The sequence below is a fragment of the Penaeus japonicus genome, unplaced genomic scaffold, assembly GCF_977035675.1.
Source record: "Penaeus japonicus unplaced genomic scaffold, GWHDUDI00000001_assembly GWHDUDI00000023, whole genome shotgun sequence".
In the NCBI taxonomy this organism is placed as follows: domain Eukaryota; kingdom Metazoa; phylum Arthropoda; class Malacostraca; order Decapoda; family Penaeidae; genus Penaeus; species Penaeus japonicus.
This window is the reverse complement of record NW_028234425.1, coordinates 40,000,294-40,012,793: the sequence shown is the minus strand read 5'-3', so window position 1 is coordinate 40,012,793 and position 12,500 is coordinate 40,000,294. Positions and strand designations below refer to the sequence as shown.

At 41.8% G+C, this 12,500-nt stretch overlaps 1 protein-coding gene across 1 annotated transcript; it reads right to left on the bottom strand.

Moving 5' to 3' along the window:
• Window positions 1–3,258: 3,258 nt before the first annotated feature.
• Window positions 3,259–4,236, bottom strand: LOC147469230 (uncharacterized). Its single transcript, XM_086550526.1, has 2 exons — window positions 3,785–4,236; window positions 3,259–3,688 (listed from the first exon to the last, which is right to left on the bottom strand). Exons 1-2 carry the CDS (start codon window positions 4,234–4,236, stop codon window positions 3,259–3,261), a joined length of 882 nt encoding a protein of 293 aa, XP_086406652.1.
• Window positions 4,237–12,500: the final 8,264 nt, after the last annotated feature.

Sequence of the window (12,500 nt, the reverse complement as noted above, 5' to 3'; positions counted from 1 at the left end):
ATGTATATAATATATATATATATCTATAACTATATCTAATATATATATATATATATATATATATATAGATATATATTAACAGCAGTCACTGTTATAAAACGTAAACACGCTAGGTCAGAGTCACACACACGTCCCTATTGTCCTTACTCGACCTCTTCACTCGCCTCCTTTGAACTAACTTCTTGCTTTTAACCCGAGCAAGAAGTCTAAGTGATGTGAGGGACGTGGGGTGGCCTTGGCCGAGGAGGGCCACCTGGCCTAGTCTCTGTGACACATGTAGAAAATGCCAGGTGTGCCTTCAGTGAGGCGCTGATTACAGGTGATTCTCGAGACACGCTACAACTATTATGATTATAATTATTGCTATCATCATTATAATCATTATTTTAGTTATTATTATTAGCATTGTTATTATTAACAAATCATCATTACTTGTATATCCGATGTATTGTAGAACATGACTGAAAGTTTTACTTATACTCGAAAGGGAATTTTAGGAATTTTCATTCGTATTTTGTTTTCATTCGTATCTTTTAAACAAATACATTACAATAGGCATCTGTCCACTTTACATTGCCAAGGGCATTTTCTTTAAGATTAGTAAATTGATACAACAAATATCATATGTGTATGTAAACAAATATACATTCAGGTATAAGGTATAGAATTACCTCAACCAAGAGAAGAGGATACTTCTTCCCTAAAATAGTCGATTCCAAATATTAAGGGCGTATTCAAAGTCCGTTACAAATGTGTTTTTCCAATTACAAATACTAGTCTGACAGTAGATTAAATGATTCATGAATCTATAACTATATTTCATAAATGCTTTCTGAACTGCATACACACGGACTATACGCTCACATTTGAGTTTCATCAATAAACGGTAAGCCTTGGATTTGTATATACATCCCAGTCACTACCCGTAACAAGCCGCTAGAATAACGCAGTGATTAGCGTGCCGGCCTCCCCTTCCGTGGTCGGCAGATCGAGCCCCGGCCAAGCGTGTGAGTTTCCACTGTCGCCTGACGATCACTGCCGTGTCTGGGCAATACGGGGGGGGGGGGGGGGGAAGACCAAGCTCAGGTCGCGTCGAATACCGAATAGTAAGAAAGACATGGACCAGGTCCATGGGGGGAAACAAGGTTAGGGGGGTGGGGAAGAGTAGCTAGCTAAAGAAGTCGAAATAATACTTGGAGTATTAAAAGTTTGAGGGGCTTTCCCTCTTGCCTGGTGTGTTTTTGTTTTCTTTCGTACACTGCAGTCACGCTCGGAAGTCTATTCGTGTCAGTCGCCGATGATTTGTCAGTGTTTGGATCCTTGATTGGTCCTTCGATACCATCCGAGTTGCTATTTAAATAATCTTTATGGATATGTAATTATGATTACATATATAAGTATTATAAAATCTTTTTTTTTTTTTTTTTTTTTTTTTTTGTTAGTGTGAGATATTAGTTTACTTAAGTTTGATCATGTTATATGTCATACGAAATTGATTTCATAATATCATTTACACGAATGCTTGATGTTAGTTCTTTTTCTGTACATATCTTTACATTTGTACATCCATAAATATAGTACACACAGTAGACCTAGTATATATATAGCGTATATACACACATATACGCATAGTATATATAGTGCATATACTATCGTAGTATATATTAATGAGAAGAACGGGATCATCGTTTATTACCGACACCCTCTTTAATTACCAACACTTTTTTTTTTTCTTTTCTTTTCTTTTTCTTACGCCCGTGCACTCGATCCTCCAGCAGTGTTACCACATCCACTATTGGGGGATCTGGTGCCGTCGGCATATGAGATGTCTCTCCCCCATGCGTATCTCCTCGAACCCCTGGAGGAGATACGAGTGTTGGGGAGACACCTTTTTTTTTTTTTTTTTTTTTTCGAGCGAGTTCCGGCTGTACGATGGATGATTGAAGTCTCCTGAGGCTCCAACCATACACTCGCACAACCTGAGCGAACTCGTTTTGTTTTGTTTTAACTCATTGTTTTCTTTCTTTCAGGTCCATCATCCAAAGCGTTTGTCAAGGAAGGATCGTTAAGGGTCGCCAGGGTCGTCAGGGTCATCGTCTACAAGGGCTGCGCGGTCGGCGCGCCTGCGTCTGTACATTGGTTGCGGTTCAACTAAGGTACGTGGCAAGCTTCTGGGGAACCATGAGTGGTTTTGGGTGCCGAGATCATTGTCTGAGATTCGTCGAAAGTTGTGATCTTCCGTCAAATCCAGCTTTTCCCAGACCTCTCTGTTGCTAAGAAGTCATGAATACGTATATTCATTGGTATGATGCGTGTATGTATCGTGGAGTGTTCCTGGCAGAAGGATGTTTGGGTAAGCGACATCCGGCTACCCAGATGAGGGGATTTATTCTGTATTGCTTGTAGCTTTAGCATCGAGCACTACGTGAGATTATGTTTAAATGGCAAACAGGAGGGTATTCCCAATTAATTGGTCTGATTAGTGATTTGTTATAATTGTAGTTTAGTTCTTTCTGAGCAGCCTTGAAAATCGTTTGCATAGGGCGAGCTGGTTATTGGCGAGCCTTACTCGTTCTTTACGTGGGGTGCCAGTCCTCTGCAGATGTTGAGTCCGAGGATTTACCAGACTGGTAAAAAGGACTCTCATGTGTTGTCAAGTCATTATTGGTAATGGTGCAAGTCTGGCGCCGAAATCATTTGAATTTTTGTTTGTTGTTTTTATTTTCCAATCTCTCTCGAATCTGTTTATTTCGGCGATGGCATTGTGTGGTCTGGAGCGTCATTACTATTTTTGGACTTGCCTTGGATGGTGACTATCTGCGTAATGTCATCAGCATAAGAAACGGATGTATGATGAATGTTGGAGAGGGAGGGGGGACGTTATAAAAGAATAAAGAGCGTGGGAGATATTACGCGTCCCCTGTGGAAACGCCACTTTTAAGTTGAATTTCGTTTCCAAGGAGACTCGAATTTTATGCATGCTTTTGCGTCTTTTAAGAAGCTGCTTAGAAGTTTAGTGTAACGGGTCCGGGCATCTGGCATCAATGAGTCGGTGACGTAGGCATTGTGCCATACTTTGTCGAATCTTTAGAGGATCGTCGCGGAGGATGAATGTTGCATTGCTGTTGTCTGCTAAGCATTTTTGCTATCGTCCTCATAAGCAATCGCTATGCGGTGGAAGTGCCTTTTCCTCTCTGAACCCATATTGGTTTGAGTTCAGGATATTGTTTTCCTCAAGATGGTTTCGTGAGTCTGGCATTAATAATCTTTTTCAAATATTTTCCCGGGTATTTCTAAAAGTGAGATGGGCCTGAAGTTCTCAGCTTTGTCAGGAGGCTTGCCTGGTTTCGGTATTAAAACCACTGTGGCAACTTTGAATGCCTTTGGGAAATAGCCAGAGGCTAGAGAGGCGTTGAAGATATCTTTGAGCTTTTCAAGGGTGATATCTGGGAGATTCATGAGGTCAGTTTTGTTGATTCTGCTGATCCCAGCTGCTTTATTTTTCATTCTTTTGATTGTTTGTTTGATTTCTTGCACCGTTATTTCTGGTGTTAGGTGGTTGTTGAATGAAAGTTTGTTAAGATCTATAATCTCATCCTGGATTAGTTTGTTTGGATATCTTTGGAGATCTCTGAGGACCACCTGTTCATGTTGTTGGCTGAATTGTCGGTTTTCTTCCTCAGAGATTCTGAAAATTTTGCTCTAGTATTGGTTCAGGATTCTGATTTTTTCCTCTGCCTCATAAATTTTGGTGTTGTTTGCATTATAGATGAAGGGGGAGGACGAGTTACTATTTCCCCTCAGTCTGTGAATCTTCCTCCAGAAGGTGGCAGGATCTTTCGTAGTTGCAGAGATTTCATTTGTCAGTTTCTCCCATTTTTGCTGCGAAAGGGATTTTGCAGTTTCGGCAATTCGTATCTGCAGCTGCCTATATTGGAGCCGTCTTTCTTGGGACCATCCTTCTCTCTCCGCGTGGGCTTTAATATTTCCATAAAGAGCTTTTAAATTATTTAGGTCTTCGTTGGTTGTGTGATGGCAGATGATACGATAGCTTTTTGTTGGTATGCTATCTGCTTTTGCGACTTTCACCTCTGAGAGCCATCTCTCTGTCTCTGCATCTATTTCGGAATAGTGCTTATTATCAAGGTTTGCTGTTTGTGTGTTGTTGTTCAGTAGCTCTTTAAATTTTCCCCAGTTTGCTCTTTTATAGTTAGGTTGTGATGGTGAAGGGACCATGATTGGTGATGTTGAAAGAGTCATTTGAATAGGAACATGGTCGCTGGTCGTTAGGGGGCCTTGTTTAGATGTTTAGGTGTTTAGATGCCCGTATTTGTTGGTGACTACTAGATCAGGAGTAGTGGCTGCGTTTTGCGTCACAAAGGTGGCAAAATGAGGACCCAAAACTGTGGCTTGGCCAGAGTTTATAAACATAGACAATCTGTTGCCAACATTGTTGTTGTTGCTATGTCCCAGGATGCGGTGTCTTGCATTCAGATCGATTAGTAAATAGACGGGTTTGTTTACCCGTAAGAGGCGCATAAAGTCCGCTATTGGAAGATGGGTCTTCTCGGTGGTAAGTATGAGGTAGCAATGATGATAGGTCCCTCGGTAGTGTCTACTTGCATAGCCAGCATTTCTGATTGGAAATCATCCCAACTACGGTGCTTAATGTCCCTTTTTATGAGTATGGCAACTCCGTCATTTAGTTCTCCAGATTTGTTGGATATGTATGTGTTATACTGGAAGAGTTTTAGTCCTTCTGTTTCCTTCCTCCCATGGCTATTTATGAGTATTATTTCCGGGTCAATCTCCCTGTAGGTGTTAGATAGCTCTCTTGATCGGTCGGTGCTCCAATGACGTACATTGTGTTGCACTATATTGAACCTTGACATTATGTATTCTTTTTCTTATCCTCTGGCCTTTCTCTGGTCTCTTCATAGCCATTTCTTATTTTTTGAGGTTTGTTGCCTCTTCTATCATGATAGAGTTTATCTCAATTTCCCCTAGTTTGAGATGCTTCCAGATTTTTGTCTCGAAATCTGCTGCTTGAAACAGTTGGTTGTTGTATGTGTATTTAATGTTGCCCTTTTGGATTTCGTCACCAATTGTTTTTCTGTTGCTTTTCAGGTATTTTCGGGAGTTTGCAGCATAGAGACGAAGTCCCAGTGTTTTTGGTTCGGCTGGGGTGCCATCATGCAGTTTTTTGTAGTCTGCAGTGGCTGACTCTTGGTGTTTTGCCTGTTTCTCAGATAGGTAAGTGGGTGTTGTTGGTGGCATGTAAGCTTTCTGGGGGGGTTTTCTTCCCTTTTTTGTTGTTTCCGTTTGGGTATTTGTGGACTCTCGATCAGCAGTGTCCTTGTTTATAGTATCATGTGTTTCCACCTCTGGTTCATCTGGCAGAACTATTTCTAGCTCACCATTTTCATCTTCCATGGCATCTTCCCCAGATTGGCTCAGTAACCGATCGTGTCTTTCCAATGCCATGATGTGTGATTGCACACTCTCTTGTGATCCAGCCATGCAAGTGAGGTTGGATTTAGCTGAAGGAGCAATCACTCGTAAGATATTGGCTGTATCCTTGACTGGCTCAAAGGTGACTGCAGGTAGACCAGCAGTTTTTAGGCCCCTATTGGCAACGGTATTTTGGGGTTTGGGTCTCTCAAACATGTGAGGTGGGCACTGATTAAGATTGTCAGAATCTCTATTGAGGTGTCGTTAGGCAGTTGTATTATTGGTTGACTCTGGGGTGTTGCGTCCTTGATGGTGGTGCGAATCGTCTCCTTGGTAGCCGAGATTGTTTGTTTGTCTGCCTGTTTGGCGACTTCGCTAAAGGTTCTGTTCTCTTGCTCTTTCTCTTTCTCAGTCTTTTGAGCTTCTGTTTCTTTAATTATGCGCTTTCTCTCGGGACACCGGTTGGCAAGGGTCCTGTGATCTCCACCGCATCTAAGGCATTTCTTTGTCTGGCTCATGCATTGAGTGAAGGTGTGGCCTTTATCACCACACTCTGAGCAGAAGCTCTCTTCTTTATTTGTGGTCATATGAATAGCAATGCATGCATTGCTTTATTGGTGTGAACCTTTCATGCTCAATTTGACGGGTGGTGATTGAGAAAGCGAAGATTCTTAGGCCTTTTTCTTTAATGTTATTAGCAGAGCTGATCTTATCAAATCGTACTTTTAGCATGTTAATCTTTTCAGGACGTATACATCGTCTACCTTTGCATGGGGGGCAGTTCTTTCGATCTCCCTTGAGATTTCGTCAGGGTCGCGGTCTATAATGCTCTGGTCAATGTTTTTCATGACCAGGGTGAGCTTGGCTCTTTTGTCTGGGGATAGGATGGCATGGCACGACTTCTGCTGGAGCTTGTTTTTTGTTGTTTCCTCGAAGAATCGGGATACATCGTCCTCACTCTCCACTTGGGCAACGTATCCGTTCTGGCTGGTATGCAGTCTGAGGAGGGTTATGCCTTGCTCATTTATTATGTTAGAGAGTTCTGTCCGGAGAGAGTCAGACAGACTCCCGTGACACTTTAGCCGCATTCTCGGCATAGTTGTCACATGAGTCAGTCAACCGTGAATCAATTAATTTAAGTAAATTCAATAAATCAATAAATCAATAAAAAAAATCAGTGATGCTAGCCTATGCCTGGCATATAAGTGTCGAGCAATTACAGACCTCCCCGGCACTAGCTTGTAAAGTGCCAGTCGTAGAGGTGTTGGACGACAATGCCAGGGAACCCTTTCGGGACCTACTCCTATCACCTACTCGATAAAAGTTCCAGGCTTATGGAGACCTGGGGAGTCCCTGAATCCTGCTCCCGACCCACCACAAGGATTCCCGGGCGGAGTTCTCCCGTTCCTATGGGTATTGGGGCTATGTGGTGGTCCTCCTCCCTGTTCCCAATCTGCTACAAGGGGAGTGGGGCTGGAGGCCGCCTCCCAACGAATGAAGGACCGCACACAGTCAGTCCACCAGGTCAGGAAGCCACAAGGAAGTGTGAGAAAAATGAGAGATGGAGAGCAAGGTTACCAAATTAATCACTATTAGCTCAGGGTCCCAAGTAAAGGCCGAAGGCTCAGCCTGAATTTGTAACCCTGTACACTAAGAGAGTGGTAGAGGAGAGGGGCTTCTTACTAAAGAAAGCCTGGCCAAGGTCGCGGCAGACCACGATATCTCGGCGGAGCTCTTTAGAAGTAAGCAGTCAAAAACAGTCTCAGTTGTGTCTTGCTTTCTCAGGCATAAGTGAGACACACTTGGCATGAGAAAGCAGATCACTGTGAGCAGGTGGTGTGCAGGTGAGTTGCTATAACTCTCACCCCCTTGGGATGAGTGTTCCGCAGGTAAGGGAGGCAGGTGCGACAGGTGAGGTCAGCATGAATGTCACCCTCTTGGAGTGACCTGACTCTGCGAGCGTCGCGGGAGGTACAGGTGGGCTGCTGCTGCTTGCTGCTACCCTGTTGTAGTCTCTGTCAAATCTCTCTCTGACAGGTCGCGTCAACACTCGCTGGCACACTCTCTCACGGGTCGCTGACACAGGCGAGCTCGCCATAGTGCATCTGCTCCGCAAATCTGGTTTATTAGTTCAGTTTCTTGCCCGATTATTATTCAGTCCTACCCGAATCAACCAAGAAATGGTCTTTTGCGGGTAATTTCGAGCAACTGAGGGTAAGCGTCATAGAATTATCATTATGAGTGTAACTGTAGTAATGATATATATATATATATATATATATATATATATATATATATATATATATATATATATATATATGTATCACGATAATTACAATTAATTAACGTAACCGTATATAAATAAATACAATGATCTATATACAAAATATGAATACTAGCGAATGTAAGGTGTGACTGCTGTATGGTCGAGTAAAAGGTGGTTATCCTCGTTAGTATATGTAAATATCCCGCGAGTAAGAAAGCTTGACATAACTAGCAAATGTCTTATTGGCGGTAGCAACTTTCTTAGGCCTAAGCGACTGCATAGGAAGGGAGATCGCTGTTCACCAAAGGACGTGCTTTGGACCCTTTTCGGTGCTTTGTCATTAAAAAATCCAGTTACAGATATATCTATATGTATACATATATAGATAAAGTGCTGAATAACTAAATAGCGAAACTTTATGATAAATAACCAAGTACTGAACTTATAAGGCTTGAGTTGTGCAGTGCGAACTTTGAAATGATTCGGGATACGTGACTAACAGCCGTATTCTAAGTCCCTAAGTGCGCCGTGTACATGACATGAACATGCCGCGATTCTTATTCTAGAAGCGCGGGTTCGCGGCAAAAGCGTAGCAAAAGCGTGGCAAAGTCGTGGCAAAAGCGTGGAAAGTATTGGAACAATCGTGGAAACTCCGTGGCAAGGGGGTAGGCTTGTCACGATAGTTACACGAGTGAAAAAAAATCATATTTTTATTGTACTTTTTCTTACTAATACTTCATAAGAGCATACTACGTTTGGAAAGTAATATCTATATTGGATATATTAGGCATCATTGTCCTAGAGATGGATTACTAACTCTTTTAGGAAAATATGAATTCTCTGCTGATTTTGAGTTTGTTTACCTTTTGGCGGACTTTTCGAAGGAGAGTGAAGTTAAATGAATGGTAAAAGTAGTCAGGGACGTAAAATTAAGGCATATAATTATATGAAATATGTATACATTAAATCTATATGCATGATATATAAAAAATGCGCATATATGTACAGTATATACAAAGATAAAATAAGGAAGATCTGTTCATAAACACACGATCCCTCTCATCCCGTTTGTTTTGATCGAGCGTAGAGTGAATTACCAACGGCGCGTTCGTGAAATGGTTGTCAATTCTTTAACTAGGAACAAGTACAACGACTGATTCATACCAAAATTGAATTATCTTATGTTAGTGCTACCTATGATTGTAGTTTCTCTTATGAATTTGTCGTTTGGACAGTGTCATTCATCCGAAACATGTTAACTTTGGAACGGTTGGTAAACCTGAAGCAGCTGACGCAAACATGAACACGACATGGACACAACATGAACATGACATGGCCACGACACGCAGAAAACGTCATAGAATACGGCTGTAAGTATTATGAAATAAATATCGGTGAAATGACTACTTTGAAATTAATTTGTGAAGTGACTTTGCTACTATAGTGATAGGATTACCATGTAATGCGAAAGGTGAGTGAGTGAGGTGATTGTGTTGGGCATCATTCATTAAATGATAATGTATTGTGTGCATAGTGAATAATAAATAATAAATGTTGAAGTTATTTCTTGCATTTATCTTTCCGTTAATTATAAATTATCAGTGGCTCGCAGTTTCCTTTCTCAATAGACGAGATTAAAACTATAATAAAGTAATATTGCAGACCTTAAGATAATACATTAAGAAGAAAGTGATATTGCAATCACACTGGTTATATGAAACAAGTGATAAATATATTCCATTATAATTAATTACTCTGAAATAAACATATATTCCTGAATAAAAGTGTGATAATATATATGTAACTGATATCAACTATTGCTTTCCGAGTATAAAGCACTATGTAGAATTTGTTATTTTTACATCAGTTAGAGGATTAGTATTGAGAACCCTTGTTCACACAATCATCACTATATCGTCTAAGGGTTAGAGCTAGAGTGGGTTCACGTCTTCCAATACCTGGGTGTATGGGTTGACAAGAACCTCACCTTCCGCTCGGAGATTCAATACCTCCAAAACGGACCAAGGCAAGACTCTGTCATGAGAGCTCTGTCAGGGCGGCGCTTAGGGGGTGGGCACCGTGTACTAAGATCCTTCTATGTGCACGCTGTCCGTCCCATCGCGGACTACGCCTCCGTCGCCCTAATTACGGTCAAGCCTGGACTCATGAAAAGGCTTGACGTCATGCAAAACGATGCCGCCAGGATCATTCTGGGCGCTCCTGGATGGGCTAAGGTTACCAACCTCCTCTTGGAGGCCAACCTTTTCCCTCTGGACATCCGGATCGATCAGATGGCGGCTCAGTTCCTTGCCAAAGTCCTACAGTCCCCACCGGACTCGCAGCTAAGTCAAAAAGTGCAGCGTCGGCTTGCACAGAACCATGAACTCTTTGCCAACAACACCTGGCTGTCTCATACGGCCAGGGTACTGATACGCTTTGAGCTCAAGGAGACACTGTTGGTTAAGGGCGTGGACCTCCCCCACCCTGACTATGCCACAGCCCCGCCGTGGGCAAGATCCTTGATAGAGTATTCTGTCATGAACCTGTCAAGGAGAAAGACTCAGTACTCTCCGTCTCTTTTGAAGGCTGAGGCGGAGAGGAACATTGCAGAAATCACTCCACCAGGTAGTAAAACCTACTTCACGGATGGTTTTGTAGACCCCATTCCCCACACTGCAGGCGCCGGCTTTGCAGCAAGGGACATAGCACAAGCTATGCGGGTGTCCGACAATGCCTCCTCGCTCCAAGCAGAGGCTGTCGCTATTATGGGAGCCCTAGCCCATGCAGCCCAGACGGACGGGCATGTTGTCATACATACAGACTCTATGGCCGCCATTGACAGCCTGCAGCAAAGCACGCACCTTGATAACGATTCTTACCATTGCTCAGAGAATCCTGGATCAGGGTAGACGCATTATCATCAACTGGATTCCAAGCCATGTTGGTATTAAAGGGAACGATGTAGTTGACAGGCTAGCGGAGGAAGGCAGGAAAAAACCTTGAGTAATCTTGTGGTGCATCCAAGCCGGGAACTGCTAAGGTGTAAAACGATGGCTGCAGGGCAGGTCAGTGCCCTGCGGCGCCACAGAGAGGAAGCGAGAACCTCCCCCTCGGCCAGCTGGTACTCAGACGCCACAGGCTATGAGTCGCTGATACTCTCCCCTAAAATACCAAGGCGAGCCGAAGTCAATCTTCACAGACTGAGATTAGGCTACCTTTGTGCGTGGCAAATCATACCCACCATTGGGCATGATGAGCGACGCTGCAGTCATTGTGGCGCGCCGGACGCCAAGATAGAGCGCTACCTGATGGAGTGCGAGCACACTCGCTTCCTCAGGCAGGGCCCAGAGACGACAGCCGCCGGGCTGGTAAGGCGGCTATGCCTATCGCTTGCCCCCTGGCAACTGGAGCGCCTTCAGGCAATCCAACCGCCACGGTAAGCATTCAGTGATGATGATCAGATGAGTCAGCACTTATAGCTGGCAGAGGCCGGGCCGCCTCGTGCATATAGCCCGGGCGAAGGAACGTCTTCGCAAATCTTTCTCTGAATCACTATATCCTGAATATTAAATTGTTAATACCCAAAATCACTCTTACCAAAAGGAACATGAAGGAAATATGCATTCGCGTGCGTGTGGAAGCAAGCACTTGGTACTACAGAGAGCAAGTCGGTATAAAAGTTGAGAACCACTGTTTTCAAACTTCGTACTTGTAAACAATAGCATATTCTACATATTTATTATTGGGAAAACTTGACACGTAAATATGAAAGGATTTCACCATCATCATGTATATGTTTTATCTATATCTATCCATCTATCTATCTGTAACTATATATATCTATATTTATATCAACATTTATATCTATATCTATCTATCGTTATCATACATACATCATATATATATATATATATATATATATATATATATATATATATATATATATATATATATGCATAGATAAACATATACATACATATATATATATATATATATGTATATATATATGTATATATATATATATATATAAATATATATATATATATATATAATTATATATATTTTGTATATGGTTCGTCTTTCTTTTTGTTTCGTTTTCTAAGAATCGGAGGGGTCATAACCTTCAGTCACATGAATCATAAGGATAAATCAAAATCTATCTTAACAAATATAGCATATATTGTACATAAATTCAGAATAACAAAAGTATAAATAATCATAGATATGAATACATGAGATACGTTCTAGGACTTGGTAAATGTTTTTTACATTCCTGGGGAACTGCTATTTTAACTGCCAACAGGTGATGGTATAATTCCACCTGAAAGCTGGCTCGGGTCAGCTTACAACACTTCCGACCGGCAGATCTATGCATATCCGTTCAATCATGTATGTGAACAGAAAGGCTGTAATGTGAGATAATTTAAAATAAAGAGATTGCAATCATATATTACCCCCACTGATTCACAGAATATATATATTTATGTAAATGTATAAAAATGTTTAAACTCACGAGCAGGTGTAACCATTACTCATACGAGCGAGAGCTGTGGCAAAGTGAACTATCTACTCCAGGGGGGGGGGGGGGGGGGGACTAGTAGTATACCGCCGCGCATGCGTAGAACCACTTGTGAGATACGTTTTTGTTAAGGCATTACAATTCAGCGAATCATAACATAAATAATAGGGAAAAGAATCCCTATTAGTAATATAAAGAAAATACATGTTGTTCATTCTATCTAAATCCTTTACATATATATGTATATGTATATATATATATATA